The 27,987-nt window shown below is 41.4% G+C and overlaps 1 protein-coding gene across 3 annotated transcripts; it reads left to right on the top strand.

The window, feature by feature from the left end:
* Positions 1-115: 115 nt before the first annotated feature.
* mtrr (5-methyltetrahydrofolate-homocysteine methyltransferase reductase) lies at positions 116-27,987 on the top strand. 3 transcript variants are annotated; one of them, XM_003443578.4, is made up of 15 exons: positions 116-247; positions 1,222-1,366; positions 1,789-1,942; positions 2,117-2,234; positions 2,358-2,862; positions 2,950-3,063; positions 3,162-3,318; positions 3,455-3,543; positions 5,819-5,999; positions 10,762-10,804; positions 13,110-13,290; positions 13,953-14,071; positions 20,146-20,238; positions 23,962-24,156; positions 26,918-27,987. In XM_003443578.4, exons 2-15 carry the CDS (start codon positions 1,223-1,225, stop codon positions 27,060-27,062), a joined length of 2,238 nt encoding a protein of 745 aa, XP_003443626.1. In that variant the 5' UTR covers positions 116-247; position 1,222; the 3' UTR covers positions 27,063-27,987. The 3 variants fall into 3 exon arrangements, with proteins under 3 accessions (XP_003443626.1, XP_025765942.1, XP_005471831.1); XM_005471774.4 differs by lacking the exon at positions 116-247 and adding an exon at positions 273-645; XM_025910157.1 differs by lacking the exons at positions 116-247; positions 20,146-20,238; positions 23,962-24,156; positions 26,918-27,987 and adding exons at positions 271-645; positions 15,587-17,204.

The following is a 27,987-nucleotide window of genomic DNA, read 5'->3' as shown; positions in this document are numbered from 1 at the left end:
ATGAGATAGCATTAAGAAATTAGCAAAAAAGTTTATAAATATTCTAAAAAATAATTATCGCCTCATCGCACTTAGAATATTGTAAGAATTAAAGTAAAAAGACATTTTTTTAAAATATGGTTTCGCCCGATCTCGTTCAATCTCAGTCTGTGACCTGGTCTCGCGTGAATTGCAGTGACAATATTATAAAATTCCATGGGAAGGGCAGGACATATTACTGTATGATTTTCACCGCACTTTTGTAAAGGTAAACACCTGCAGAGAACTGAATACACTACATAGATCTGATTTTAATTCCATATAAGCATGTTTCACAAAGATTCGTGTTTTAAAGACGGGACTTATACTTTGACAACGTGACCTGAATGCGATGTGTCAGAATTAAGTTGTTAGCTGTCGCCTCTTACTAACTTTAAGCGAAACTTGTAACTTCGCTATCAATGTAAATCCGCTGCTTTTCACGGAAATGCATGAAGCGTATGAAACAGCACGCTAATACCCACGTGCACTATTATGGTAACTTCTCTAAACGTCAAGAAATGACGTAACGTCCGGTTACTTGATGGTGGTGTCCAGGGCTGCGAAAGCTACGAAGGTTGTTCTGTGGCAGTCTGTCTGTCACCTGTCAAATGTTCACGCATGTTGGTAAGCCAAAACACCTGTAAAGACTAACTGTTTTTCTTTCCTTTCCTTTAAAATTTTTTTACTACGGTCACTGTCATGTCCACTAATTCCATCCATGTGTTGATGTATCTTTGAAATTACTGTATGCGCCTCTGTATGTTTACCACGGATTACAAGCACAAATGTTTGTGATCAGAACTAAATTAATACGCTAGATATACAGTTAGAACCGGTCTACAAACACTTCCTTTGATTTCCTTTGTACGCTGTGGTAACATAGGTAAGCAATTTTTTTGTTAACCTAACAAATCGACTTCTTAGTACTAGGTATGAGTAATGATATATTTGCATCTGTTGCTTCATCTTTGTTTTACATAATTTTGGCATCATGCTTGAGCTGACAACACCTGAGTGGACATAGCAAGTTTGTAAACATAAAAATGAATCAGCATTAGCCTCCTGGTTGTGTGCACTAAGTCCTTGCTGAAACACATGATCAGAGCAGCCATGGTCTACTGTGAAAATTGTTAATTATAAAATGTCATTTAGTTATAAACATAGTGCACAAATGACCTCGTTTCTCTTTGGATTTTCTAGCATGCCCTGTGTAGTGAAGCCTCGGTTTGTGGTGCTGTATGGGTCTCAGAAGGGCCAAGCCCAGTCCATAGCAGAAGGGATCGCCGAGGAGGCGGAGGAGCACGGGCTGGTTGCCGATCTCAGTTGCTTGAATGAGAACGAGAAGGTACATTCTAGCTTTCACTTGTGTAGCGATCTTAGTCGTGTGTTGTGATGTACTTTTCCCAATTAATGAAGATATTGACCCTTTCTTCTTTTCTTTATTAGCATCTGTATAAAGGTAATTTTTACCATAAAGGCACCAGTTTAGCAATGGTAGAAAAAGATTAACACATGAAGGCCATAACACCATAAAAGCATAAATATCAACAACAAAATAACAACATAAATATATCAATAAAACAAATACAATCACTTTAGGTGAAGTACATATCTGTATAAAGTAAAATATTTAACCTCAGTTCAGCGATAGTTTATAAAAGTTTAATAAAAGAAAAATGATACCAAACAACACATCAACAACATTTTAATAAATATGATGCTGACTGATGGTTGTGTTTCTCTCGTCATTCACATAACTGGTTCCAGTACAATTTGGAGAAGGAGCGTGCCCCAGTGGTCTTTGTTGTTTCTACTACTGGAGATGGGGAACCGCCGGATAATGCCTTAAAATTTGTAAAGCGCATCAAGAGGAAGACCCTCTCCACTGACCACTATAAGCACCTTTCTTATGCACTTTTAGGTAAATTCTTTCATAAGGGTCTGTGGTAGCGCTCCTTGTAGCTCATCTATCCGTATGGGAGTTTAATTTGAAAAACATGTTTGTATATATCATCACGATGCAGAGCATTGCGCGCTGTTTACTTTCTGAACAGTTGCTGGAGAGTCTCAGTCTGTTTCCCTCTGTCTGCTCCAGCTTTAGGAGACACAAATTATGCAAATTTCTGCAACTGTGGCAAGACCATTGAGCGCCGTCTACAAGAACTCGGAGCCAAGCAATTCTATGCTACGGGTTATGCAGATGATGGTGTAGGGTAAGTTTTGCAGAGAAAGAAAATGTAAACATCCAACTTTCAAAGCACATGCTGACACATTAAACCCATATTGGTTTTCTTTTGTTTATGTTGCTGTCATTTTGTGAACATTGTTCTCTCTAGGCTGGAGTTGGTTGTGGATCCCTGGCTTGGGGGACTGTGGAAAGCCATCAAAGAATCCTTATCAAAAATGGCTTCTGTTGGGACAGCTCACTTGAAAGAGAGCCCAGAGGATTCAACCAAAGAAACTCCAGATTCATCAGTTCCAGATGTCCAACTGAACCTCTTAAGCATCACTGACCAGCAGAACTGCGAGTCAGTCAGAGCATCTGTACCCGCGGACTCCAAATTTGCATCTGTTGCTTCATCTTCAGTTTCTGCCGCTTCTGATCTCAAGCCAGCTTCTCCTGCGGGGAGCCCTGGGTTGGCATCCCAGTCTGGTGGCGCTGCCAGTGTTTCCACATCAGCATCAAAAACACACACAGAGGAAACTGGAGTTCCCCAGGTTGCACTGGCACACTCACTGACATGCTCTGTGGCACCGCTATCTGAGTCCTCGCTCAATGTTCCTGCTCTGCCTCCTACCTATCTAGATGTTTCTCTTCAGGAGGTGGACACTGTGGAAGAGGTGATGAATGTTCTTGCTGCTAGAACTTGGATTTAGCTCATGTTTCGTCCTTCACTGGCCACTAATTTTTTATTTGTATTGTTTTAGATTGTGGGGCCATTAAACAAAGAGGCTCTTCATCATGTGCCTATATCCAAGGCAGTTCAACTGACCAGAGGAGATGCAGTCAAGACAGCACTTCTCCTGGAACTGGAGATTTCTGTAAGCATGAGAAAAGATGCTTATTTAAATGAAGCTTTAATTAACCCCCAGCAAAGATTTAGATCAGTGTTGTAAGTTTCTTTTTTTTCCATTCTCAGGCTCACCCAGTGTTGGCTTATCAGCCAGGGGATTCCTTTGATGTGTTCTGCCCAAACAGGGCCGCAGACGTGGACCACATGCTCCACAGATTGGGCCTTCACAGCCAAAGGAACCACCATGTCAATATTTCTCTGCAAAAAGACACTAAGAAAAAAGGTAATACTACAACTGGTACACTCTTGAAAATAACACACAATGTGGACAATAGGATATCTCATTGCAGCGATCACCATGATTGTGAAGCTGCCCCATTAAGCTCATCCTTTTAATTTTCCTTCTTCCCATCTCAAAGGTGCCCAGGTGCCACCCTACATCCCACAGAATGTTTCTCTCCTGTTTTTGCTCACATGGTGTCTGGAGATCAGAAGTGTTCCCAAGAAGGTACCATTTTCCCTATATTGCTTTGCAGCTACTTGCTTTGCAAACTGCATAAGCAAAGTCACTCTTTCATGTGACAATCTGCTTGTTATTTTACTGTCTTAGCATAATAAAAGGAATGTGTCATTTTTTCCCGACACCGCTACCTGCACGTTGTTTTTATTTGTTGTGTCAAAGCTGGGAGAAAAATGTGTTCAGTAGTGTGAGTTAGCAGCGGGTCTGGACCCAGAAGATTTGCAGCGGTTTGTATAGTTTGGTTTAATACGCTCAGGCAAGGCTGGATTTACTAAGTCCTGGTCCAAAGCTGAAATAATCATTTAACCTCCGTGATCCCTCTGGTGAAACGTTAAAATTAAAGTCACATTTGGTGCGTGAAAATGTCAAATTGCCCAAGTGTTGAGCTTTCGTCAGTCTGTGAGCTTTGGCTGGCGATGTGGCCTGCAGTAGTTTTCTCTGATTCCTTAAATGTGATTCATTAAAAACTTTTAATGGTGAAGTTATTATTTTCACATCATCTTGGTTTTTGGATTGTTTTTTTTTAATTAGAGAGCTTAAGTGACTATTTAATGAAAAAGAAGGGGAAAAAATGAAAAAAATTCCATCTGGCATGAGCTGTATCAGTTATTTACTCTTCACTACACACTTGCAGAAAACATAGCAGTATATGGTAATAACCCCAAAGCTCTAATAAGCACGTCATTGTAAATACTGGTCTGAATCCAGTGGTTGATTCCCTTTGAAACCCTTAAATCGCACAACATTTAAAGCAAAATTTATATTTAATGATGAATGCACACTACAGGTTTGCATTTATTTAAAAAGGTTACATTTTCTGGGTGGAGTGGTGGTTGGCATTGTCTGAGTTTGCATGCTCTCTCTCCAGGTACTCCAGCTTCCTCCCACAGTCTAAAGGCATCTAAAGAGATTTTAGGTTATCTGATGATTCTAAACTGACTGTAGGTGTTATGTGTTAGCCCTGCAACAGACTGGCAACTAGCAGCCCCGCCTCTTCCTTTTGATATCTGGCATAGGCTCCACTGCTCCACCCTGCAACCCAGAATAGGATAAATGGAAGAAAAAAGACGGATGGGTTACTTTTTCTCGTTAAGCATTTAAAAATATCTGACACGCTTATAAAACCCTGTGCAATAAAAAGTTGCTTTGTCATAATCATGAATTAAGTTAGCGAGCCATTATATATTGAATTCTGCTTGGATTTTATTTAAGGACTCTTTTTGAACTGCACCCAAAAAATTGATAAAGTGTCAGAAAGATGTAGAACATCTAAATGTTAACGGCTTCACTCAGTTCAGTTCCCTCAGAAGTCTTTATAGACGTTTTGTTCACAGCTTCCTCTATTAAATTCCTGCACAGAAATAGATTTTTTTTTCCTGCCACTGTGTTGTTGGAAGACTTACAAGACAATAAAAGTTTTATTTTACAACACCTGCCTGTGTAATGCAGGCACTTCAGCTGTTTCACTAAAGCCTGCAATTTTTAAGCTTCACATTTTTTTAGGTTCGGGAAAGATGATAACCTCTGGTTCTTTGGCAATGAGACTTCCCAGTCTTATGTGTAGCAGCATCAGACACAGGCAGATATAGCTGGACATCCTGATTCTCCAATTCTGCTGAGAAAAATGTTACACTCGATCCAGTGCAGTGAAGAACGTGCCACAAATCTCTGCATACATGCAGTCAAAGCTGTAATGAATCACTGAGATTATACAGAGCACTTAGGCTTGACAAATACTTAGAAGTTCAGATTACAGCGTCTGATTGATTCATGGTTGCAGACTAAATTTTAAGCAGAAGCGTTTTAATGTTTCTTTGTGATCCCTTTAATCTTTTTATTTTAATTGGTGCCTACAATAAAAATAACAAGCAGTTACTAATGAAATGCCGATTAAACCGCAGCGTGTCCTCTGCAAATGTAACTGAGTAATTGATTGCATTAATCGATTTTTAGGACTTTGTTTGAGAATTAAAAGATTGCTTCTTCGCCTCTGCTAATTTCTCAGTAGTCTTAAAGGCCTTTTTTTCTCTTTTTTTATAAAAAAAAAGAAAATTGTAATTTTATAGTGGAAGAAATGGCTTTGTGCATATTAAAATAGCTGTACTACATAACGGGGTTGGAGTCAGGGTCTACCTGTTTAGATTTCAGACTTTGTGTACAGTGTGGCTGGCTCTCCTTTTTGTAAAAGTCACGACCATTGTGGCTGACGGAGGTGCAGAACAGCTTCGGGTGACAGCGCATCTGATTTCTGTGTCTCTGTCAGGCGTTTCTGCGAGCTCTGGTGGAGCATACAGGGGACAGCGTGCAGAGGAGGAGACTGCAGGAGCTCTGCAGTAAACAAGGTGCTGCAGACTACAACCTGTATGTGAGAGACCCGAGCCTCAGCGTTTTGGAGCTTCTTACAGCCTTCCCATCCTGCTCACCTCCTCTCAGCCTCCTCATAGGTCAGACTCCCTGCTGTTAGCTCACTCACACAGAAAATTTCTGTTTTTTTTCCACCGACTAACTGAGCGTATAATCATCATTGATAAAGTGATCTTTTCCAGGTTTTAATGGGGAATCTGAAAGCCTCTCTAAAATACACAGTGTGATAAAAATCACAATTTTAGTCATAATTTTGGCCAATTATCATAGATAAGTACATTTTATGTTTGGGATTTTTCCAGTGTCTTCAAAAAAATCATTGCATTTTTTTTTTCAAACTTCAAGATTATAATAGATGCATGTTTAATTAAAACAGTTTGCTTCAATTTGCTTCAAGGAAATGGAGAATTACAATGATTGACGCGACAGTGGGATTTTGACTGCACCCGCACTAAGTGTCAGTGGAATTATTTGTTTGAGAACTATTTATTTCACTTTTAATAACACCTCGGGTTATTGTTGCGCCTGCCTTCTGTCTTTTGTGATTCAGAGTTTGTCTGGCTGGATCATTTCCATCCACTAGGGGTCACTGTAGCCTTAGTAAAGCCCTGTTCTGTGAGCACGGGCTCATGGTTGATTTGGTCAGAGCATTTAATTATACCTAATAGTCAGAGCATCAAAAGGCTCCCCAAAGGGTCAACGCTCACTTCCTCGTCTCATTTTAAAATCTGCAGCTCCAATATTGTTTGGTTTCCAGTTTCTGTAAATATAACGCCAAACTTGATGCTCTGAGTCAAGATATATATTTTGAAGTTTATCCATTATCTCGCATTGTGCTAATAATATTGATGATGTTTTTTTCCTGCTGTCTGCCACCTATCGTTTCCTTTTTTTGACCCTTGGAGTGAACTGTTGGTAAGAAACTAACATTTTCCTTTCAGCTCATTAAGATAGTTGGCTGGTCATTCATTCAGTATAGATCTAATAAGCTTTGACTGAAACTTAGCAGACAGTGAAATTAGTTGGCTACAGCTTCATATACAAGTTGAGCTGTCCTCTAAAACAGCTGTGTCACAGCTCCTGGCCTACCCCAATGTCAGCTATTTTAGGCCTACTTGCCAACCACAGCACCTTTTACTGTGGTGAACTGATGCAGAAATTGGCAACGGGGACAATCGTGCCCTCGTGAAGAATGCGGCGTTGCAGACCCCTCAGGGCAGCAGCTGTTATTTGGTATACTGGTAAACCACTGAGCTTTGCAAGGACACGAATGCACAGGGTCAGTTTGGATCATAGGTTAATGGTAAACTCTGACTCAGGGTGTCGCTGTTAAAGTACACTGCTGCATTTTTGCAGTGTTCTTGGTTCATTACCTCAACTGAAGGGGAGGCATTTGCTGATTAGGGTTTAGGCTGTTTTACACTAACTGTAAATAATGAGGAGAGATGTCTCTGGACCCACGTGTCTTTGGCCAAGTGCAGGCTGGTTACAAAAGTAGATGCTGGGTCTAAATTGAGAAAGATGCCCACTTTTCAGAGCCAGCTGTCGTGTTGATAGTTCATTGATTCATACAGAGTGTTAGATAAAATCTTTGGGGTCAAAGCCCCTGGGAACTGAACGCTGTCCATGAGCTTCTTTTTCAATTACTTTACAGCAGACCTCAAATGAAATTGTATCAAGGTGCAGTTTTCTTTTCTATTCTTTTACTTTTTTGCTGGACTTAAACTTGCAGAACAAAATAATCCTCACTAAAGTAAAGTAAAGGGAATATGTCTGTATCCCAAGAGGTTATTGGCCCTTCTGTTTGGAGGAAAAGCATTAAATTGAAAATGAAATTTCCTGGTCACAGAGAACGGACTGCATATCACTTCTATTCCCACTTTATTCATTTAAGTCGCAATAAAAACGCCACAGAAAATGTTTAAATGGTTTCGGAAAACCATGAGCTAGCAGGTCCTTCGTTCAGAAATAACTTGAAATTAGCATTTGCAGGCTATTAAAAACTGCAAAAACCTTCCCGAGGAGAATTCCACTTAACGCCTTAATGCTAACAACTTCTCTAATTCCATGCACAGCCAAAGAAACTCTCCATAAATCTCGAGAAGTATATACTTTTATGTGCAACCACATTTCTATCTCATTTATTCTACTAAAATGGTACCTCTGCATATAAATTGCAGCACAGAGACTTTTGAGATGAAATAGATTATATTGTTGTGCACTATGATCGATGATACCCCTGAAAACATAGTGGGGATCTTGGGACTGTGCTTTTTTTTTTTTCTTTTCTTAAGCCTTTTTTGGATTACATATTTAAAAATGTATCTTCGAGCCACTGACTGCGACAAAAAAGCTTTGCATTCAAAGGGTTTTAAAAGTGATCCATCCTCTGTATCTACCACCAGTATCATTGCAGCGCAGTGATGCGAGATGATGGATTGATTGTCCTCTGATTCAGACATGTGCTGTCACTCTGTGATAGAAAGGCAGCAACTCAAGCTCTGCACAGCTGTGGATGATAGCGCTAACATACACGATACACCCTCTGATGGAGAGGTGTACACTTGCACCGACTGAAAAGATCCTCAGTTATTTTGTATGTGACGATTTGTCCCATTAAGCAGCGACTCACTGTTGGTTTTTGAGAAACTTTAAAAACAGGAACGATTTATTTATCCATTCTCTTGCAGCTTAGCTCTAATTATCTCTAAAGATTTATTTACAGATGATTCACTGTGGGTTGTATCTCCAGTACATGCATATTGATTACAACAAAACAAGGCTGCCCTGTAATCTTGGCTCACCTTGTGATACGTTAATACATTTTAAGCCTCCAAGTCTGAAACATTTGGACTTCTTTCAGAATATAAGTCCTCTTTGCTCCGGCTAGTTTTAATATTATGAGTCATGCTGGATATTGGAGGCATCTCAAAGAGAAATACAAGACACTGCTATTTCTCAGACTTCAAATATATAACAAGGAATCTCTTTATTGAGTATATTTATGCAGCCTTTCAAATACTGACATGCAAAACTGCCCTTTCAGTTAAATTTACATCAAAGAAAAGAATATGTTTTCCCGATAAAATACTCTTTTTTAACCTAATCTTCCAGGTTTTCTTTACACATCTGATTTTCTGTGATAGTGGAAATAATTTAATGCTTCACTAAGACGGCAGGTCATAAAACAATTACATTGCTTCAGCCACAGACATACATATACATTCACAGGTACATCTTTCAAACTGCTCGCTCATGGATATATCTAATAAGCCAATCACGTGGCAGCAACTCACTGCATTCAGACATTTAGACATCGTCAATACAACCTGCTAACGTTCAACCCGAGCACCAGAATGGGGAAGAAAAGCGATTTAAGTGATTTTGAACGTGACACGGTTTTTGGTGCCAGACTGGCTCCTCTGAGTATTTCAGAAACTGCTGATCTACTGGAATTTTCCCACACAGCCGTCTCTAGGGTTTACAGAGTATAGTCCAAATATGGGAAATTATCCAGTGAGTGTCAGTTCTCTGGGTGAAAAGGCCTTGTTGATGACAGAAGTCAGAGGAGAATATCCAGACTGCTTCAAGCTGATAGGAAGGCAACAGTAACTCAAAAGACCACTTGGTACAATCAAGGTATGCAGAGGAGCATCTCTGGATCTACAACATGTTGAACCTTGACGCAGATGGGCTACAGCAGCAGAAGACCACACTGGCTGCCACTTCTGGGAGCTAAGAACAAGAAACTGAGGGTACGGTTTTCAGGTTCCCCAAAATTGGGCAATGAAAATTGAAAAAACATTGCCTGGTGTGAACATGACAACGACTTCACTGTACTCACTGTACTTAAAGTGGTTAAAAACCTAATTGCAACCAAGTATTAAATATCTTTATTTCTTAGGAAATGTATTAAAAAAACATGTGCATTGCTTTTATTTAGTCTATTTTATTAGTCGACTGTTCTTTACTGTCTAAAACTGATGTTAGCCCCTGGCCCTGTTTTTATTTTTTCAGTTTTGTTGGTCTTTTCAGTGTCTGAGGGTATGTGGATAAATTATTAGTATCCAACTGCTGTTTCAGCAAAGTCTTTGCATTTGTTGAAAAAATCTCAGCGCAAAGAGATGAAATGGACGTCAAAGTGCGGAGCTGTCTCTCTGAAACCTCTGAGCTGTTTAGATGTCAGAGAAATCCAGAAAGAGAGGAGAGAGCAGATTTAGACCAGCTGTTTGTCTCTCTGGCAATTTAGCAGAAAAATGTGTTATTGTACAGCCTCAGCTGGTACATATGGTGGTGCTTTACTTGTCCGGCTTCATCTATCACCGAGATACAAATAAAATGTAGCGAGTGCACAGCAAGCACGTCGCACAACTCTCAATCTCTCTCTTTGCCAGCGTCTAATCAGTGGAGCTGGGCACTGGATAGAGAATGGCATATCTTGTTGCTGTCAGGTAAAAAGTTATCTCAAACTCTTAAAAAAGTTTTCCCGGTGTAACTGACACCTCCTCGCATATACAATGTGTGCGACATATTACCCAAAAGAGGGCACCTTCATGGCTGGCATTGAAATAAGGTCTGCATAAGCAATCTGTTTCCTACTGGCTCCACATCTGGACACTTGGGATTCTATAACCCTGAGTTTGTAATTTCATAAATATAGAAGTGTGTCCTAGAAACAAGACTGTAACCTGGGTGGGGGTTACTGAGGATAGATTGGTAGGTAGGACGTTTCAATGGACCGAAATGACTTTCACATGATTCGTCTCCTCTCTGTCGTGATTGACTGTGTAACCAAATCTTAGCAAGACAGCGCGGTGATTGACATTTGTGCTTGCCTTTCAGAGCATTTGCCAAAACTGCAACCCCGGCCTTATTCAGCGGCAAGGTAAGGTGACAGAAAATTACACTGAAGAATACGCTTTGTACTGTGGAGCTGCACAAGTGTGCTTTATCACCCACCCAAGTATGTCTGTTTTATTCTAAGTGATCTTGGAAGCCTAAATCTTTAAACGCTAGCTGGTATTTTCTTTCTGCACAATAGAACTACGTATGTTTGGTTTGGGGGTGGATTAATGCTGAACAGTTTCATTGGGGGGGTGGTAGGTCTAGCTTATTTCAGCACCAGTGAAGACATGTGGCTACATTTTGAATGAATACTGCTTTACACTAGTAGAATAGAAATCCATTGATATGCGTGTGTGTGTGTGTGTTGTTTGGTCTCATAGCTGCCTAACCTTGTTTTAAAAGTCTTGTTGCTGTTTTATTCCTACGCATGCATCATGTTATATCACTGAATGCCCAGGTTTGTTTATTAGGCACCGCTGGACAAGGGGGTTTGAGTTTGCATGATAAAATATTGATTTTGCTCTGTTGGCAGCTGGGAAATGCAACAGCATCCACTGGAGATCTGCTATTTTGCCAGTCCCTTCACAGGGGTGGATTGAGCTTTCAAATTATCGGACATTAAGAGCGTTAAGGAGAGGGAGAGGGAGTTAATAACATGAGAGAGAAGCTCTGTTAACTTAATAAAATCTGGCATTAATATAAAATTAGATTTGTTGAGGTACTTAGAAAGAACTTTAAAAAGTAATAGTCAGGCAGTCATTTATATTGTGTAGGGTGACAAATTAAAGGAAAAACCTGAACCCTTATACCTACAGCAAGGGGGTCCAGGGGCATGCTATGTTGTGTGCAGGGCATTGTGTTGGCTATGAGTGACCACCTCTAGTGAAGAAATATTTCTATCCTGGTATGGGTAGTTTCTTGCAGCATGACAGTTCTCTCCTCTTCGGGGCACGAGGGGACATAGAGCATGAAAATTATATGAATCATATGGTGTGGCCTTTGTAGCCGCAATATTTCAAGCCAGATATACACCTTTTGGAAGATTTTGGGTTCAGCATGTTAGATGCAGTCTCCATCACCAAATGTGGGAGTATCTTTGGAAGAAGTGTGTTTCATCTCTCCAGTAGAGTTTCAGAGAATTCGTGCCATGGCACAGCGAAGCTCTTCTGGTGGCAATTGGCAGCGTGACACTTTACTAAGACACTTTGTATAAGTTTTTCGTATCTGTGTGAAGCTTGTTTTGGACTCCTTTTGCCAGACGTGCACATTATGCGGTATACATTAGTTTGAATTGGCCGTTTGTAGATTTCATTGATAGGAAGAAACTGCATAAATGAACGGACTTTAAATATTGCATAGACTTTAGCTAGCTGCGCTTAGTTTAAATAGGCCAAGTGTTCCTTCTTTTTTCCTCACTTAGCTAGTCATTGATTTGCGCTCCCTTTTAAGCTAGTGCCCATTAGGTTTGCTTTGAGATTCATGTTGAACAGCAACATCTAACGCAATGTCAAAACTTCTCCGCTCCTCTCATTAGTCTCTCCCTTAGCTGCTTGTGTGTGTGTGTTTGTGAAGAGAGATGGGAAATAGACAGGAGAGAGTGGCTGTAGTTTATCAGATGGTGCAGAGACATTAGAGACCTGCATTATTGATGCTGTGGTCAATAGAGGTCTCCAGTGGCCCACAGGAACCGGAGAGTGAAGGATAAGAGTGCGCGAGAGTGCTCTAGCCGACAGTGAATAGAGAGGCATCTTTATCGAGGCAAATAAGACAGAAGCTTTTATTCTTCGAGAAGCAGAAATTACATTCTGGTTTGATTTTAAGAAAATATGTACACATACGTGTTTATTACATGTAGCTTGCCATCACCAGTGTGTGAATGTGTGCGTGAATGGGTGGATGACTGGATGTGTAAAGCGCTTTGGGGTCCTTAGGGACTAGTAAAGCGCTATACAAATACAGGCCATTTATTAGGAGGCTAATACACAGTATGATGTTGATCTCAAGCGTAGCATCCAAAAAAACACTACTAGATAGAGTGGGTGAAAGCTCTGTAAGGCTTCCTCAAAACTGAGTCATTTTACCACTTGTTGTGCCCGAGATATCACTAAACAGCTGAAATTGTTCAAAATAGGTAGCTGTAAGTAACGGCCATGCTGAAGTAATTGGCCTAAAATAATCTTTCCCAATTTTCTGCTCTCCCTGTGCCTCTCTGTGTTTCACTCTGTTTTCACTTCCTCCCTGCTTGTCACTGTCTGTATGCCTTGCACACACACTCTCACATGCTGATGTTTCCCCCCGTCTCTGCCTTTTTCCATCTCGAACCATCTGTGGTGCCATCTCTGTAGCTCTCGTCTTAGACACCCAGGAAAGCTTCATTTTGTCTTCAACGTGGTAGAGATCCCAGCATGCTCCGGCCGGCCTGCGGGGAGGCGAGGCTTGTGTACTGGCTGGCTGTTTGACCTCATCAATCCTGGCCTGGTTTTCCCTGGGAAGGCTGAATCGTCCAGCAGCCCAGCGCTGCCAAAGGTAATCAGTAGACTGGGGTAGAAAAAGCTGAAAGTAGATTGTGCACATTTGTGGTCTTGGCTGATAAATTTCTAAGTGCTCATATTTGCTGGTACAAGTGCTGTAGGAATTGCAAGCAAACGCTCATAGGGTGAGAAAAAATAGATGTACCCTTCTGGCTAGGTTGAAATCTTGCTACACTTTACTGGTCCTTACTTTGTCTTTGTTTTGATTTTTCCAATAAAATAGCAAGAGAGGTTGACTGCCCCATTCTCCTTCCAGTATTACAGTTCAAGAGGTACTAGAAGGGGGGCCGGGGGGAAGCAAAAGTTGAGCACAACGGCTTGAAATTGTGCTGTGCTGGGCGTTAGGGATTCAGACAGCTTCCACTACGTGTATTATGTCCCTCTGAAAACTCAGCTTTATTAGCTCAGACATGTAAAGAGAGTGAGCTTTGAGCCAGTTGTGTGTGGTTAATTAAAGTAAAGTAGTTTAACTTAGAGGAAGCAGTCTTCCCTACCACATATCTATGGATTTCAATTGCAGCTCATGAGTTTTCTCATTAGTATATCTTAGAGTAAAAAGTAGATCAATGAATCGATTGGCAAGCCCACAGCGGCTCCTTGGCATTGTTGTAATTACTCTAATTATTTTAAATGTGCTCTAATATCCTTTGACGCTAGATCCATGTGAGTTTGAGACCCAACGCGTCTTTTCGGCTTCCCCCTGATCCATCAGTGCCCTTCATCATGGTTGGCCCAGGCACCGGAGTCGCTCCATTCATCGGCTTCCTCCAGCAAAGGTATGTTTTTTTTTAAGCACACAATAGAATATCAGCTTGCAACACAAGTGACTTTTTTTCCCAAATAAGAGGCTCATTGCATATTTTGAGATCTCCCATTTTGGAAATGTTTCCGTCAAGAGGATTCAAGTGCATGTAATAATGCACTTGAATCGGCGCCAAAAATCGCAGCTGAAGTGGGTCAGTGAAATGTTCGTGTCAAGCATCGGGTTATGTGCTGATTTGTGCGAAGTGTCGCACACACATTTCCAGCTGAAATTACGCAGCCTTTAATGAATATTCACAATGTTGAAGTGATGTTAAGTGCTCATCATCTGTGCATATTTTCTGGTAATCTGCAGAGACAATTAAATGAGACCCTTCTCAAAGCCGGTAAAAAGACCACGTCATGTACATCACATAAGCCATAATAAATCTAGCAGCGAGGGCTGTGATCACGTCAGGGATTATGTCAGGTGTTTTACTTATCTCTCCAGGAATAAATTACAACCTTCTCTGATGCACAAATTTATGACTTCTGTAATAAAGGGCCAAGAGTTAAAGCAGCACGTGGAGTGATATTGATTTCAAAGTAAATTCTCCAGTAGGTGGTGGTCATGTTGGAGCAAATCATTGCTTGTAATTGCCAAAGAGGTGATTGGAGGATATTGACTGTTAGCTTAGTAGGCAGTAGTTCTCTGCAGCTAGTTAAACCATCGCTGCGCCGTACGTCTGTGATTGAAGAGCGCTCTCATTTAGAGGAAAACGTGACATTTTGTTTAATTGTCTGAATTGATGGCTAAATCGAGATTGTGAGAAGATGACCTGTCAGAAGGATTTAATGTGATCCGGGCTGATGGCTGTGTGTTGAACCAGGCTTACAGCCACCATGAATTGTCAGAAAGCGCAGTAAGCCTTTTTAGTCAGACTGACATGTCTAACTCTTGGGTGGCTTTGTGTAAATGAGGTTGTGCCCCAGTCAACTCCAATTGTCTCTAAATCCCCCGGATGTCTGCTCTGTAGTGGCGGGTGGTGTCCGCGCGTGATTGCTCTGAGAGGTGACACGGCACCGGCTGAAGTGATGGCAGCGGTGGATTCTCTGCCGCAAAGATTCGGGGAAAGATGAGTGGTCATCTGGGGTGATGCTTTACTTGTGCCTGTGGGATGGAGCGATGAAGATAGCACGTTTTCTGACTGACCTGGTCGCAGCACTCACAGGCAGACTCTCTTCTTCTTAATGATAAAGGCTCAGCCAGAGGGACAGTGCTCTGATGTAAGGCACTGATATGAACATATTAGTCTCACTTTCATCCTTACAGCAGAGGCCAAATGTTGCTCTCCAAAATGTAAATCTATAAAAATACACATTTGAGTGTTTTATTACAGCAGTGGACGAGGATTTTGATTGATTTTTGCAAGGCTGCGTGTTCATAATGCACAGCCTCCTAATCAAATATGTCCTTAAAGTTCAGTTTAAAGACTTGGGGGTTTTTTTTTTGATTGTTATTTTTCTTTTCTTTCTTTTCCACCATGCAGCTCTTGACTGTTACAGCATAAGCCCATGTGAATCAATTCATCCCAGCTGTCTCGACAGTCCCTTCTCCTCGTCTGCGTCTCTCATCTTCTCCCCTGCCAGCTGCGTATTCTGCTCGAGGATTGTAAAAACCTGTCGCGGCACGCGGCATTGTGCACAATCTAACTTGAGATTCCAAACAAAGCCTCGGCGGCTGACGCTGCACTCTGATAGGAGATAACAATCACCAGTTTGTCAACGGGACGCCGTATCTGCCTCGAGGCCTGAGAAGGGCCCTGTTAGCAACAAAACAACATGGGGACACTTCGATCTTCCTACCTCTCCCCTCATCCGCCCCCACTGTTAATCGATGGCTGTTTTCAAAAGTACTTTGTACGAGTTTGTAGCACTGGTAACAAGTAGAAGAAGAGTGTCTAAAGGTCAGAGGCTCACTTGGTGGTACCAGGAGATTTTAATAAGGGCCTCCAGTAGTCTGGTATTGATTGCTGTGGTGTTCGTGGAAGGATTTTATGGAGAATGTGATTTTCAGTGTCTTTCAGTTTAGCTGGGAGCAGTGACAGTTAAACAAATATTGTATTTTAAGTGAGTGGTTTGCCTTAATCCTCTTAGAAGCCATAACATAACAAGTTTTTCTTTTGGAGTGGAAAAAAAGGAATCTTTTTTTCTCAGTTTTAGGTGCACCAGTAGGCATACTTGGTACATTCAATATGACAATTTGTATTAAAGTTTGTGTTTTTGTGTGAACAAATATTTAGCTTCCATTTATCAGTTTAAACAGAAAGCTGACTACAATTAGGCAGCTTAAGCATCTTGCTTCCATATTATGAAAACATTTTGAATTCATCACTTTGGATGTATATTGTAATTCTACAATGCAATTTCAGTGATTAAGTCTCAAGCTGTTGTTGTTTTTGGCTCTTTGTATTTTTAGAATGTAAAAAAGGCACTCAGCACCACTCGCATTGAGCTGCAAAGATGAAAATGAAAGATATGAGATAATTGTGATGTTTACCAGGCCTTAACCTCAGCTTCCCTTGCCGTTTCCCCCTCCTGCTGATCATCTGAATGGCGCTGAAAGGCAACCGCCTCTGATTTCGACCCCAAATGGAGTGCTCTGTAGATGCTGCCTTCCCCTGGGATTTTATTGCAGGCTGTTATAGTGTGGGTATGTGGTGTGATGTGATTTGTATTCAGGGAAAGGCGCCGGTGTGGTCTACTCAGAATGGAATCCAGGTTTTTCATATTGGTATTGATCCCTTTAGGGCAGGCGGCGAGAGGAGAGACGAGCCCACTAAAATGAGTTTACTTGAGGCTGTTTGCAGATCAGAAGAATCTCGTCCAGGATGCTAATGGACGGGATCTGAGCGTTCAGATCAAGTCAGCCAGACAGCTCTGTTACCCAGTCTCAGTCGCAGGCACAAAGTTCAAACAAATGTATTCCCTAAATCATTCTTACTTACTGGTCAACTTTACATTTAATTAATGAGTGCTAAGCTTTGTTTTTAGTATTCGCAGTCACACTTGCGCATTGATCTGTTTTTGCCTATGGCTAATTAGTGTAGCGCTACAACAAAACAATTGATTAATCTCTTCATTATTTTTTTAAAAAAATGCAATGAATCTGGTAATCCTTAAGTCTATAAAATGTCAGAAAATACAACCTCATTTCCAGAATAACCTGGGATGCTGTGTTAAATGTAAATAAAAACAGAAAGCAATGATTTGCAAGTCATTTAAACCTTTATTTGGTTCAGTGTACTGCAGAGAATGCACAGAGGAGTGTATGGGTATTTAAAGAAAATGCTCAGTTTGAATTTGATGCCAGCAACATGTTTCAAAACATGAGATGGAGGAAATGAAATTCAGAGACATGTTATGCTAAATAGACACTTCATAAACATTTCATTTCTAAATAGGTTTACTGGCAACACGTTAGTTAAAGGAGTGGCAATGAATAGAAACTCCTAGGGAGATGTTTATTTATTGATTTTGCTTTTCCCAAAGTAAAGAGAAGGAGGGTATGACTGCTCTTTGGAAGACTTTTAGACAAATAATTCAGCAATTTCAAAATGTATTATTACGTAGAATTTGGGAACTCCATCATCTGTTGTACATCATATCAGTAAAATCGCAGTATGCAGGGAGCAATCGGCCATGATTTTTCTGTTCTTCAGGTGGAAGAGCTTTAAAGACACGTCTCTGTAGTGAAAGTCACCATGTGGGCCCAACAAGACTTTTTTCAGTGTCAGTTTATCGCAGAATCCAGGATTGCAAGTTAAATCTCTGCCTTCCAAGGGAAATCCATACATAAACAAGATTTAGAAATTGACCCAAGTCAATTTAAGACAGACTGAGGGGAAGTGGAAAAGTGTCCTGTGGTCTCGCCAGTCAATATCTTAAATTGTTTTTGGTAATCGTGGACGCCACGTCCTTCAGGCTAAAGAGAAGACGAACCATCTGGCTTGTTATCGGCACTCAGTTCAATGCGAGCATCCTTGATTGTATGGGGGGAGGGCATTATTGCACATGGCTTTATAAACTTGCACATCTGTGAGCGCGCCATTAATGCTAAGTTAAGCTTTGGAGCAGCATATGCTGTCATCCAGACACTTTACTTTTTTGGGAATACTTTAATTATTTTAACAAAGCAAGTGCTGAACCATGGTTTTCATGTTTTTTCAGCGGCGTGCCTTCTTAGTAAAAATACTTTGGCAGTTGGAGAGTGTTAAATTTAGTTACTTTTCTGCAAAGTGGTAAACATAGCTATATAGAGAGTTTTTAATGAGATTTATTACTGGCATCACATTCAAAATGAGCATGTTTTCTAAAAGGGAAAACACAAAACGTCAGAGTTTCAGTGTTTACTATGTTGTCTTTATGCAATCTGTAATTAAATATGAGGCCTAATAGACCTGCAACTCATAGATTCTGACCTTTATGTACAGTTTACATAGCGTTCTTTGGAAACACTGTAATTAAGAGTTCTTTGTGGTCTACAGGCCAACGGGACTTCTTTGTGTTGCCGAGTTCAAATTTATATTAAAACAGTACAAATCTTTTAAAAAACGGATACAAGTGTCCTCTCCCTTTTTAAACCAATTCAGCGACCTATCATCCAATAGCATAATGACAATAAATTCCAGTCAGTCTTCTGCTAAATTTAGATTCTTCCTGGCTTTGACTCAAACCTTTGTTTTTGTGCAGTGGATATCGAATATTTCATCTCGCCTTTCCAATCAAAGATTTTTCCACCTTGTTTATGTCATCTGCATTGTGCCGTTTGGATCATGCTGTTTGAACCGTCTTGGTTACCTGAGTCTTATTAGCTGTTCTTGTGCAAAAGCAATCTAGATTATTTATTGTTCCCTCATGAAACATATCCAGTCCGGTCCAGCACTAACCCGTGCCTTCAAAGGAGGTCTTGCCCACAAAACTGCCTCCAACTCCATGCAAAAATATCCTTTGCCTGGAGATTCACGTGCAGTCGGCTTGTTTTCTTATCCCGAGTCTTCGTCTCTGCTCATCTTGCAGTTTTAGACGTAGATGTGAGATGACTCAGACTGTGTCCAGTAGGTGAAAATTTGCAAAACATTCAGATCATTTAAAAATATTTCGATAAATGTAGTTCATTTTGTCTTAATTTTGAGGTTAGTCATTTATTTTTTGTGCTGAAATACTTTGCTGGTTATTAGATTAACCAGCAAATGATTTCAGCACAGAATTAAAAGTATTATCGCCTCTTTAAGCACAATATCCCTCCATTAGTCTCAGGAGCTGGCTGCCATTTTAATTTTGTGATAGCTGGAAAACACAGCAGGATTCAGTCTGTCTGTGAACAGCAAAGGATGGGATTTAGGGAAACAGGCACCGTATCCTCGGAGCGCAGCGGTGCAGCACAAAGAGCCCAGTCTCAGTGCCTCTCTGTGGTATTTCTCAGCCCCTTGTCATGGTTGGTCACTTCAGCTAGCCCCTCCCCAAATCACCCACCCACAGCTAGGGTAACAGATAATGCCGGTCTCTTTAGACAGTCAACTGACTGATGGCATCATGAAAGGTTGGAGGTCAACTGTTATCTGGGAGAGAGCTGTCACCTTTGCAGCAGGTGTGTGGCACAGATAACGGCATCCTCAGAGCCGCTTTGTGCTGCTGCATTGCTGTTGCCTGCAAAGGACTCTGGGAGATTTGCCAAACTCCAAAGCCACAAGAGAAATCACTTTTTCAGGAGCAGTTTTTTTTATGTTGTTGCACCGAATAACAGTTAGACACACATAAATGTAGGAGTAAAACTTGTACACACACTCACACACTGAGCCCTAGTTTCATTTTCAGCAGCTGCTTATTGTGATGGAACCTGTGCTCGGGTGGAATTTAATAATGCATATAATGTCCTTCCTTAAACACACAGGTCCTCTCAGTGCACGTGCCACTCCTGTCATTACAGACAGTGCTCAACAGCATCACATCTCTTCTTTAGCCTTTTGCTGTGACGAAGGACTCTCCTCCATCGGGCCTGTGTCTGTTTGTATTGATTGACCACTAACATCTGTTGTTTGACTTTCAGAGAGGAGGAGAGACAGACGAACCCCGAGGCCATATTTGGAGAGACCTGGCTGTTCTTTGGATGCCGCCACAGAGACCGAGACTACCTGTTTCGGTAAAGTGTATTTTTCCTTTCAGTTCAGTCGTCATTCAGACCCACGTACCTTTTGTGATTCAGATTTAGTCCTCTCCATAACCCTCTTTACCTTGCTGCTGCACTTCTCCATGTATTAAAATCTGTGACCTGCATAATGAAGACTGCAGTCTGAATGTACAATGTGTGAGTTTTTTTATTCACTTATATATATCTATATATCTATATCTGTATATTAAATGCGCAGGGTATGTTCTAAGGTGTTTGGAAAGAAAACTAACCTGCATACGCAGCTACTTTACTTAAGGTTTATATAGCTGTTATCTGGAAATCACAAATATGTAATTTTAAAGCTTCACTAAAGATATATTTTATAAAAACATGGGATCTAAAGTCTGGTTAATGTTGGTTTTAGGGATAATTGCCATTTAATTTATAAACACAAATGGATTGTGAACACAGTCAGTCCCAGCAAGTCTACTCAGAACTCACTCAACTGGTTGTATTCTGGTTATATATACAACCAAATCCAACCTTTAGTGGAAGACTCCAGGTTATTGCCAACTTGCCCCCCCCCCCAATGCCATTTCAGAGGCAACATGAGCCCAGGTTCATCCACTGTTTTCCCTCAGGGGGTCTGTAGCATTAGGATCACTTTTAGCTTCTCGTAACTCATTGTTTTAGCCTATAAATCAAATTCTGACTGTTTTAGTTCACGTTTATATTCAACAGCCTTAAAAGCTTTAAAAAGCATGTAGTTAGCAAGTTAGCATGTGGTGGTGGTAAAGCATTTAATAGCTTAATACTAAATATTTTCCATAACAAATACGGTGCAGAATCCACAGCTAAAAATAGATAAATAAAGTAAATGTATTAGACTTTAATTTATCTGCTGCCCAGACCTCCAAATGCAACAGTTATGTTAGCCATAGCGGCTTTAAATGTCAACAGCCAAACCTAAACAGATTCAATATTTGCTAATGGATTTAGACTCAATGAATGGTTCTACTCAATCACAGCCCGGCTCTATTTTTGTTTTTGTTTTATTAACTGGAGAAGGGGTTGTTTTTTTGTCCCCCCCCACCGTCCCCCCTTCTCTCTCGCCCTTTATTTTCTTTAAAAAAAAAAAAAAGATCTGAAGGACCGCCCCCCTCCCTGTAATGAGCTTTGTTCATCTTGAGTAACATTATCTTGGTTGTGATCCGTGTGTGTGAGGAGAGTTGGACTGGAGCAAACAGTGAAATGGACACACACACAAACACGGTAACAGAGAGCAGAGGAGATGAGTGTTTCTAGCGCAACTGTAAATGACAGAACAGACTGTGACACAGTGCTGAAATCAAACAGTTTCACATAAAAAGCCTTCAGTTTCTTTTTACCTTCTTTTTCTTTTGGGTGGGAAGAGAGCGGTCCCTTTGAGGAGGAGAGGTCCCAGAAGGCACTGGTAGCAGAAACACTGAGAACATTTAATGGTTTAGATTTCAACGCAGGCACTAGGTTGTATTATAACGCCCATCTTAAGTTACCTTAAGTTTGATCCATTTAAACTGTACTAAATATTATACCACCGCTCTTGATTTGTGAGCCGACATCAGCCTCAGAGGAGATCTTTGCTCTGATTAGTTTGTTTTGGCTTTTCTCTCTCCTGACTCCATACTAATTGATCAGCTCTTGGTAGTACCAGCAGTGAGCGTGTGCTCAACGCCGGTGCGCTGATCGAGTTCTTTTGCAGGATTAAAAAGTGTGAATGGATTAGCATCCTTAATCAAACAAGGATAGATCACAGAGGATGTTGTTTGTTCCCTTTTGTTTCCTCTATCTCATAGTTAAATACGAACTCGCAGCCAGGTAGCAGGCAGTGTTTGCTCACAGTGTGGGCTTCTCTGATGAATACCCCCACAGTGTTGACCAATATGATTAGTCTGTGTTTTATGAGCCACCCATGAAGCGTTGTACTTAATTTAAATAGGTTAGCAGAATGAGAACAACATGCCTGCAGTTGAATTGACTGCCTGCATTCATCCCTGCTGGATTTCTCTTAAATTAAGTGCAATTTGATGTCTGGCATTGCCCTGGAATGCAAAAACCTTCTTAGCATAGTCTGTAGTGTTTTTCTTTTTTTCTTTTTTGTATAAATGTCCCAGATTTTAAAAGAAAAGTTCAGCTGCCTCTCTCAGAAACACAGGTCGAAATGTAAACTTGCATATATTGCTTTTAATGCTTATAAATATTAAGAAGAACGTAAAGGCAGGATCTGACCAACCCCTCCAGTCGTGCTCTGAGTGCAGAAGACAAACGAGGCTCGCGACGCGCCTCAATCAGCCGCAGCACTTAACATCCCTGCGAGAGATTCATGCTCATCTGCCTGCATGCCACATCAAACCTGTCCTCCCCTTTCGCCTCTGCCGCACTTATCCTTTCCCCCCGCCCTCCCTCCGACGCCTCAGCCTCTTTATGGCGTGTGATTTCATGCTGTAGGGAAAACATGACTGGAAGGCCCGCTGGGTTCACATCAGGGTCCGGGATATTGCCACAGGCTGTTACGTGTAGAAGCACACAGAGGAATCTGGCAGGTTTTGGCTCTCATAAAACCCCGGGTTGTTGTGGGTTTCTAAGAAGTCAACTGTCATTTATCATCTGCCGGTTTCTGCTCGCACGGTTATCAATCTGTGATGATTTATATTCAGACGTCAAACAAACAAACTCGGCAATCCTTCTCCTTGTTATTCATCTGGTTGCTCCTGTGTTCAAACAGACTTTGTAATCACATATCTTGGTCAAAAGATTTTTTCCTCGAAGAATTTTTTTTTCTTTTTAATTTAATGATGTCTCTAAATGAAGGTTAGATGGTAAACACGCTGCAGAAGAACTAACAATTCTGGACATTTCAAATGGAACAAAGGGCAACAGCGCTCGCCTCTCCCTTTAGTATTCACACCACAGCGTCTCTGTGTTATCAAAAAATGCCTTATTTTAGTCTAGGGGTTACTGCAAAACACAGACCCCCCGAGGCAAAGACCTTCACCCCTGATCTCAGAGCTGGGGCTGTTATGACTGTGTGCGTGTGTCTGCGTGTGTGTTTCTGCTCATTCCGACTGCTTAACTTTAAACAAGATGCTCTGAGCCACAATAAACCTTACTCCCTCACCACCTTCCTCCTGCCTTCCCTTCCAATAGCACCCCAGGCCCTGTAAAAACACTGAGGCAGAAGAAGGAGTAGTTGGCAAGCAAAACACAGATAGAGAGCAAGGTTACACCCCACTGCCAGGCTGGGAGGATTGATTGTAAAAAGATGCTTATAACAGTGACTCGACCTTGCTTATGAAATCCATATTTTTTTCAAACTTCTCTTGTTAAAGAAGACAAAGTGGTTGTCTGGCACATTTTTGCTCAGACCTTTTGCCCATCAGTGTTCAGTGTTGAGCTTGACAGTATCCTTTTTTTTTGGTTCATAGGAAATGTTTGTAGTTCCGGTCTTGTGAGATGGTGGAAACCATTGCTAAATATCCCACGGGAGTGTTGGATGTGAAAGAATAAACAGTCAATGAAAAAACATTAAATTAAATTGTTTTTTTTTCTTGTAAAAACCACATAAAAGTGCCGATCTTTTCTCTGCACCAGCAGCTAAAACTCAGGCCTCCCGACTGCTTTTGACAAGTCTAATCACCACAAAATGAGGAACAGACTGTCCAAGATTACAGGAATAACTTTAATAACCTCTGCTTGCAATTTGTCTTGTCCCAGAGAGGAACTTGAGGGCTTTGTGTCCAGAGGTATCCTGGGCCACCTCAAGGTGTGTTTCTCCAGGGACCGCGGGGAGGACGAGGACGCCGCCACCTCAGCCGCACGTCCCAGATATGTCCAACACAATCTGCTGCTTAACAGCCAGCACATCACTGACATCCTGCTCAAACAAAATGGTTACCTCTATGTCTGCGGGTAAGAGTGACACACCGGATCCTAATTCGTGTTGAGTGATGGTTGTTCTTTTCTTTGTTTTTTTTGTGTTTTGTTTGACGTCCACCTTGTTCGGCTTTATCATGTTCTGGCTGCACTTCTATTAAGTGTATCACAGCCTGCTGTAAGTGTGAAAGGACTCCAGAGCATCTCTCTCACAGCTCCTCTTTCTAACACTTAGGCCTGGTTTTGTCACATTGCTTTGCCTTGCAGTATAGATTTCTTTCTATTCTCACATAAACATCATAAATTTCACATTCCCAGTTTTGCATTTTTATATTAGAGTAGCTGATTTCCAGTTCAAAATGTTTCTTAAATATTGTATATTGGGCCTTTGTGCAGCCAGTGTATGAAACAAGACATTTTTGCTCCTTTCCCATTAAGCCAGCTTTCTCCTGATAAGCTGACCCACACAAACAGAAGGTTGGTAAGAGGGTCACTGGGGCTGCTGTGCTCACAGCCGGAGCTGTGAATCCTGTGAAACCAAACTTTTGGCTCACTGGATAATTGCACATATGAAACTTCGACTGTTTAATGTAAGAGAAAACAAGGTGAGAGCTAGACTGTTTGGGTGGTTCAGGAGAGAGCGCGGGTTCACAGTCTGCTGGCAGTTCGGGGATGTCCCGTCTACCTGCAGAGAACTGTTGTCAGATGGAGGCAGTGTAAAAAGTTTGTAGTACAACTATTCAAGCATTTTACAAAATACAAGGCTTTTGCTGTTGTCGGCTCTTCAGCCAGCTGCAGACAAAGTTATAACATACAGAGAGCTGAAGTGAAACTGTAACAAAGAATGTGGCCACTGACGCTACACTCTGTGCTTTTCATGCAGTATTTTTGGTCTTTGATGTTTTTTTTATGGTTCTCCCATTTCTGTGAACTCTGCTGTCGATCCCTCACTTATTCCGGCCCACTTGTCGTCCAATCAGCAGTCAGCAAATGCATATGTCATCCGCTTCCAGTGATGCGCAGCTGGGATATTTGGGGGCGCAGACACATTTGTGAGACTATAAATTACATTTTAGTTGTAGTCATCGTGAAATATATTCTGAATGTGGTTTATTGTGTATAAAGCCAGTGCTTCCAAATAAAGTTCCTGTAGTTATGGGCGTATAACACCATAATCAAGTTCATCATTTCTCGCAGAATGAATTTTTGGGCAACTTTGAAATATGGGCAGCATTTGGGATCTAGGCTGTAACTCTGTTAGGCTGACTATGTGCCAGCGCACGCAGAACACGAGGCAGAAGATTTGAGTTAGCGTGCAGGCTTCTCGTCAGTTTTGCCAAGGACTCCTGAGTCACTGAAGACGATCCAGCTCGATCTGGTGCTTTCAGAGTGGTCGATAGCAAGTGTGCAGCGAATGAGCATAAAATCTATAAAGCACATATGAATCGTCCTTATTGTTTATCCGCTCAGCACGCAGTCATCCGAAAAAATGTAGACACTAAAAAGTAATGAAGCTTTGTATTTTATATGACCACCTTTTGGCTTGTAAACGGCAAACACTCGCAGGTGTTTGGCAGGTACGTTGTTTCACGCCTGCCGGAGAATTTGCCACGTTTCTAATGCGGGTTTACAATCTTGAGCTCTTTTTAAACAAATTTTGCCTTAATGCGTTTAAGAAGACCCCTGTTTGTGACACGTTGGCTTGTTTAGACTAAACCACACCACCCCGACGTGTGATTTCTACAAGGTATGGCAACGATGTGGAATCAGAGAGGCGTGACATCTAACATGGCAGCAGTGGCGGCTTCCCGCTGCGGCGGCTCTGACTTTTACACAGGCTACGATTCGGCTCTGTCACTTGCCTCTGCTGCTGGCTTGAAGGAGCAACAACAAAGCCTTCCCATTCTGCCTTTGTACCTTTTATGCAGAAAGCTACGGGCAAAATAAAGGTGCAATATTCCCGCCTTGAACATGCTCTGTGAAGAGGTTTCAGTTGTTTCATGTTGTCTCTTCGTGTAATCCCAAACTCGGTTGATGATGTTGAGATCAGGGCGCTGAGGGAGCAATACCATCTGTCGCAGGACTTCTTACTCTTCTTGTCTTTGAAGATATTTCTTTTGAGTGCGACTGTAATGTTTGGGTGCTTCATCATGAGCTCACCGATGGATCAAATAAAGCACCCTACAAGAAAATCTAATAATTTAGTGCTGAATTGCTTTGACATGAAAGCACAATGAGGTTTTTTCTGAGTGATAGACGTGGCTTGTTAATAAGAAAGATAACTCTCTGTCTTTTCTTTTTTCTTTTTGTTTAAACAGAACATGAAATCCTTTCTCTGACATCTTTGGAACTGTTGCCTTCACTCAAATGGAGCATTATGTTATCATTTATATTGCATGTGCACTCCGTCTTCCCTCCACCACATCATTTCTGTGAGAACAAAGACAAAACCAACATGCCAACTCATATATGCATGATGTAGCTACATACCACATCCTTTTCTCATGTTTCACCCTTCCCCACCTTGGAGTAGATGACTTTTGAAACGTCGGGAGTGTGTGAATTTTTTAGAGTCAGAAAATATCTCAGTTGGTTGATGAATCTCCCCCAATATGACTGCTACAGCAAGATGGATATTTCAGCTATTTCCTTCCAGGATAGACTCCAGCACCGGCTGTGCTCACTGGTTTTCTAAAAGATTGCTTGCCGCAGCGTATAGACGTATAAAAATCGTGTCGCTTGATTACATTGCTCTTTTGCCTAAAATGACTGTTCTTTTTTTTTCTCCTTTCTGCAGGGACGCTAAGAACATGGCTAAAGACGTGAATGAGACCTTGATGGAAATAATTAAAACGGAGCTGCAGGTGGACCAACTGGAGGCCATGAAAAGACTGGCAGGGCTTAGAGAAGAGAAGCGCTACTTACAGGACATCTGGGGCTGACAGTTGATGATTAGATAAGGGCACTTTGCAGGATTCACGGGGCTTTCTTAAACCTTCTTTAAAAAAAAAAAAAAAATCAGCATCCTCAGCTGTGACCCAGAGAACCATAAAATTGTGGTGCTGAAGCCTGGAGATAGTTTACACAACTCAGTGCTGCCAAGAAGGAATGCACCACGCTGACCCGGGGATATCGGTTCACTACACCATCTTTGGCTTTGCTTTTTGAACAGAAATGACCTTGGTCAGGGCAGTGGTGCTGCAGATTAGTCCTGCAGTGTGGAAATGCTTTTAGTGTAGACAAGCCTCCTCCGTTTGTCCTTGCTTGGGAAAAAAAAAGGCATTTACTTCCGTTGGCTGTGATGGAGTGATTTCGATGGGGCCGAGAGCGGGATATCGCTCCTGCGTAGATGGAAACAACTCAGCAATCTGTAGCTGTTAAACAAAACACACATGGGAAATGGTTTATGATCATTCTGGGATAGAAGTTTGGCTGTTCTTTGTTATTCTTTTTTCTGGAACGTCCAAAACCACTACTGCCTTCTTCATTTTAGCATAAGTCTCAAATTTCGAATGCAGGTTTTAATGTATGCGATCCTAAAAACGGTTGATTGGCAGCTGTATAATTTAACTTCATGGAGATGAGGGAGGATTTCAGTCATTTATCATTACCGCGTGTCAAGACTCAAGCACAGAGGGCGTGATTCTCAATGATAATGCAAAGGCCCGACTAGAGCAATTTATCTAACTGACTTTGTTTGTGCCTGTCTGCCCCCACACACCCTGCAGAGTGCCAGTTTTGGAGGCAGCGAACTGCAAACTTTTCTAAGTCCCGCAAAACCGACTAAAACCTCTCAAACTGTGGGTAAAACAAACACATCTGTGCTTTGTGTGATCGGGAAATAAAAGACATTTCACAGTAAACCTT

The sequence above is a fragment of the Oreochromis niloticus genome, linkage group LG9 (genome assembly GCF_001858045.2).
Source record: "Oreochromis niloticus isolate F11D_XX linkage group LG9, O_niloticus_UMD_NMBU, whole genome shotgun sequence".
Classification (NCBI taxonomy): domain Eukaryota; kingdom Metazoa; phylum Chordata; class Actinopteri; order Cichliformes; family Cichlidae; genus Oreochromis; species Oreochromis niloticus.
Note: the sequence above shows the minus strand (reverse complement) of the source record. Positions and strands in the feature narration are given on the sequence as shown.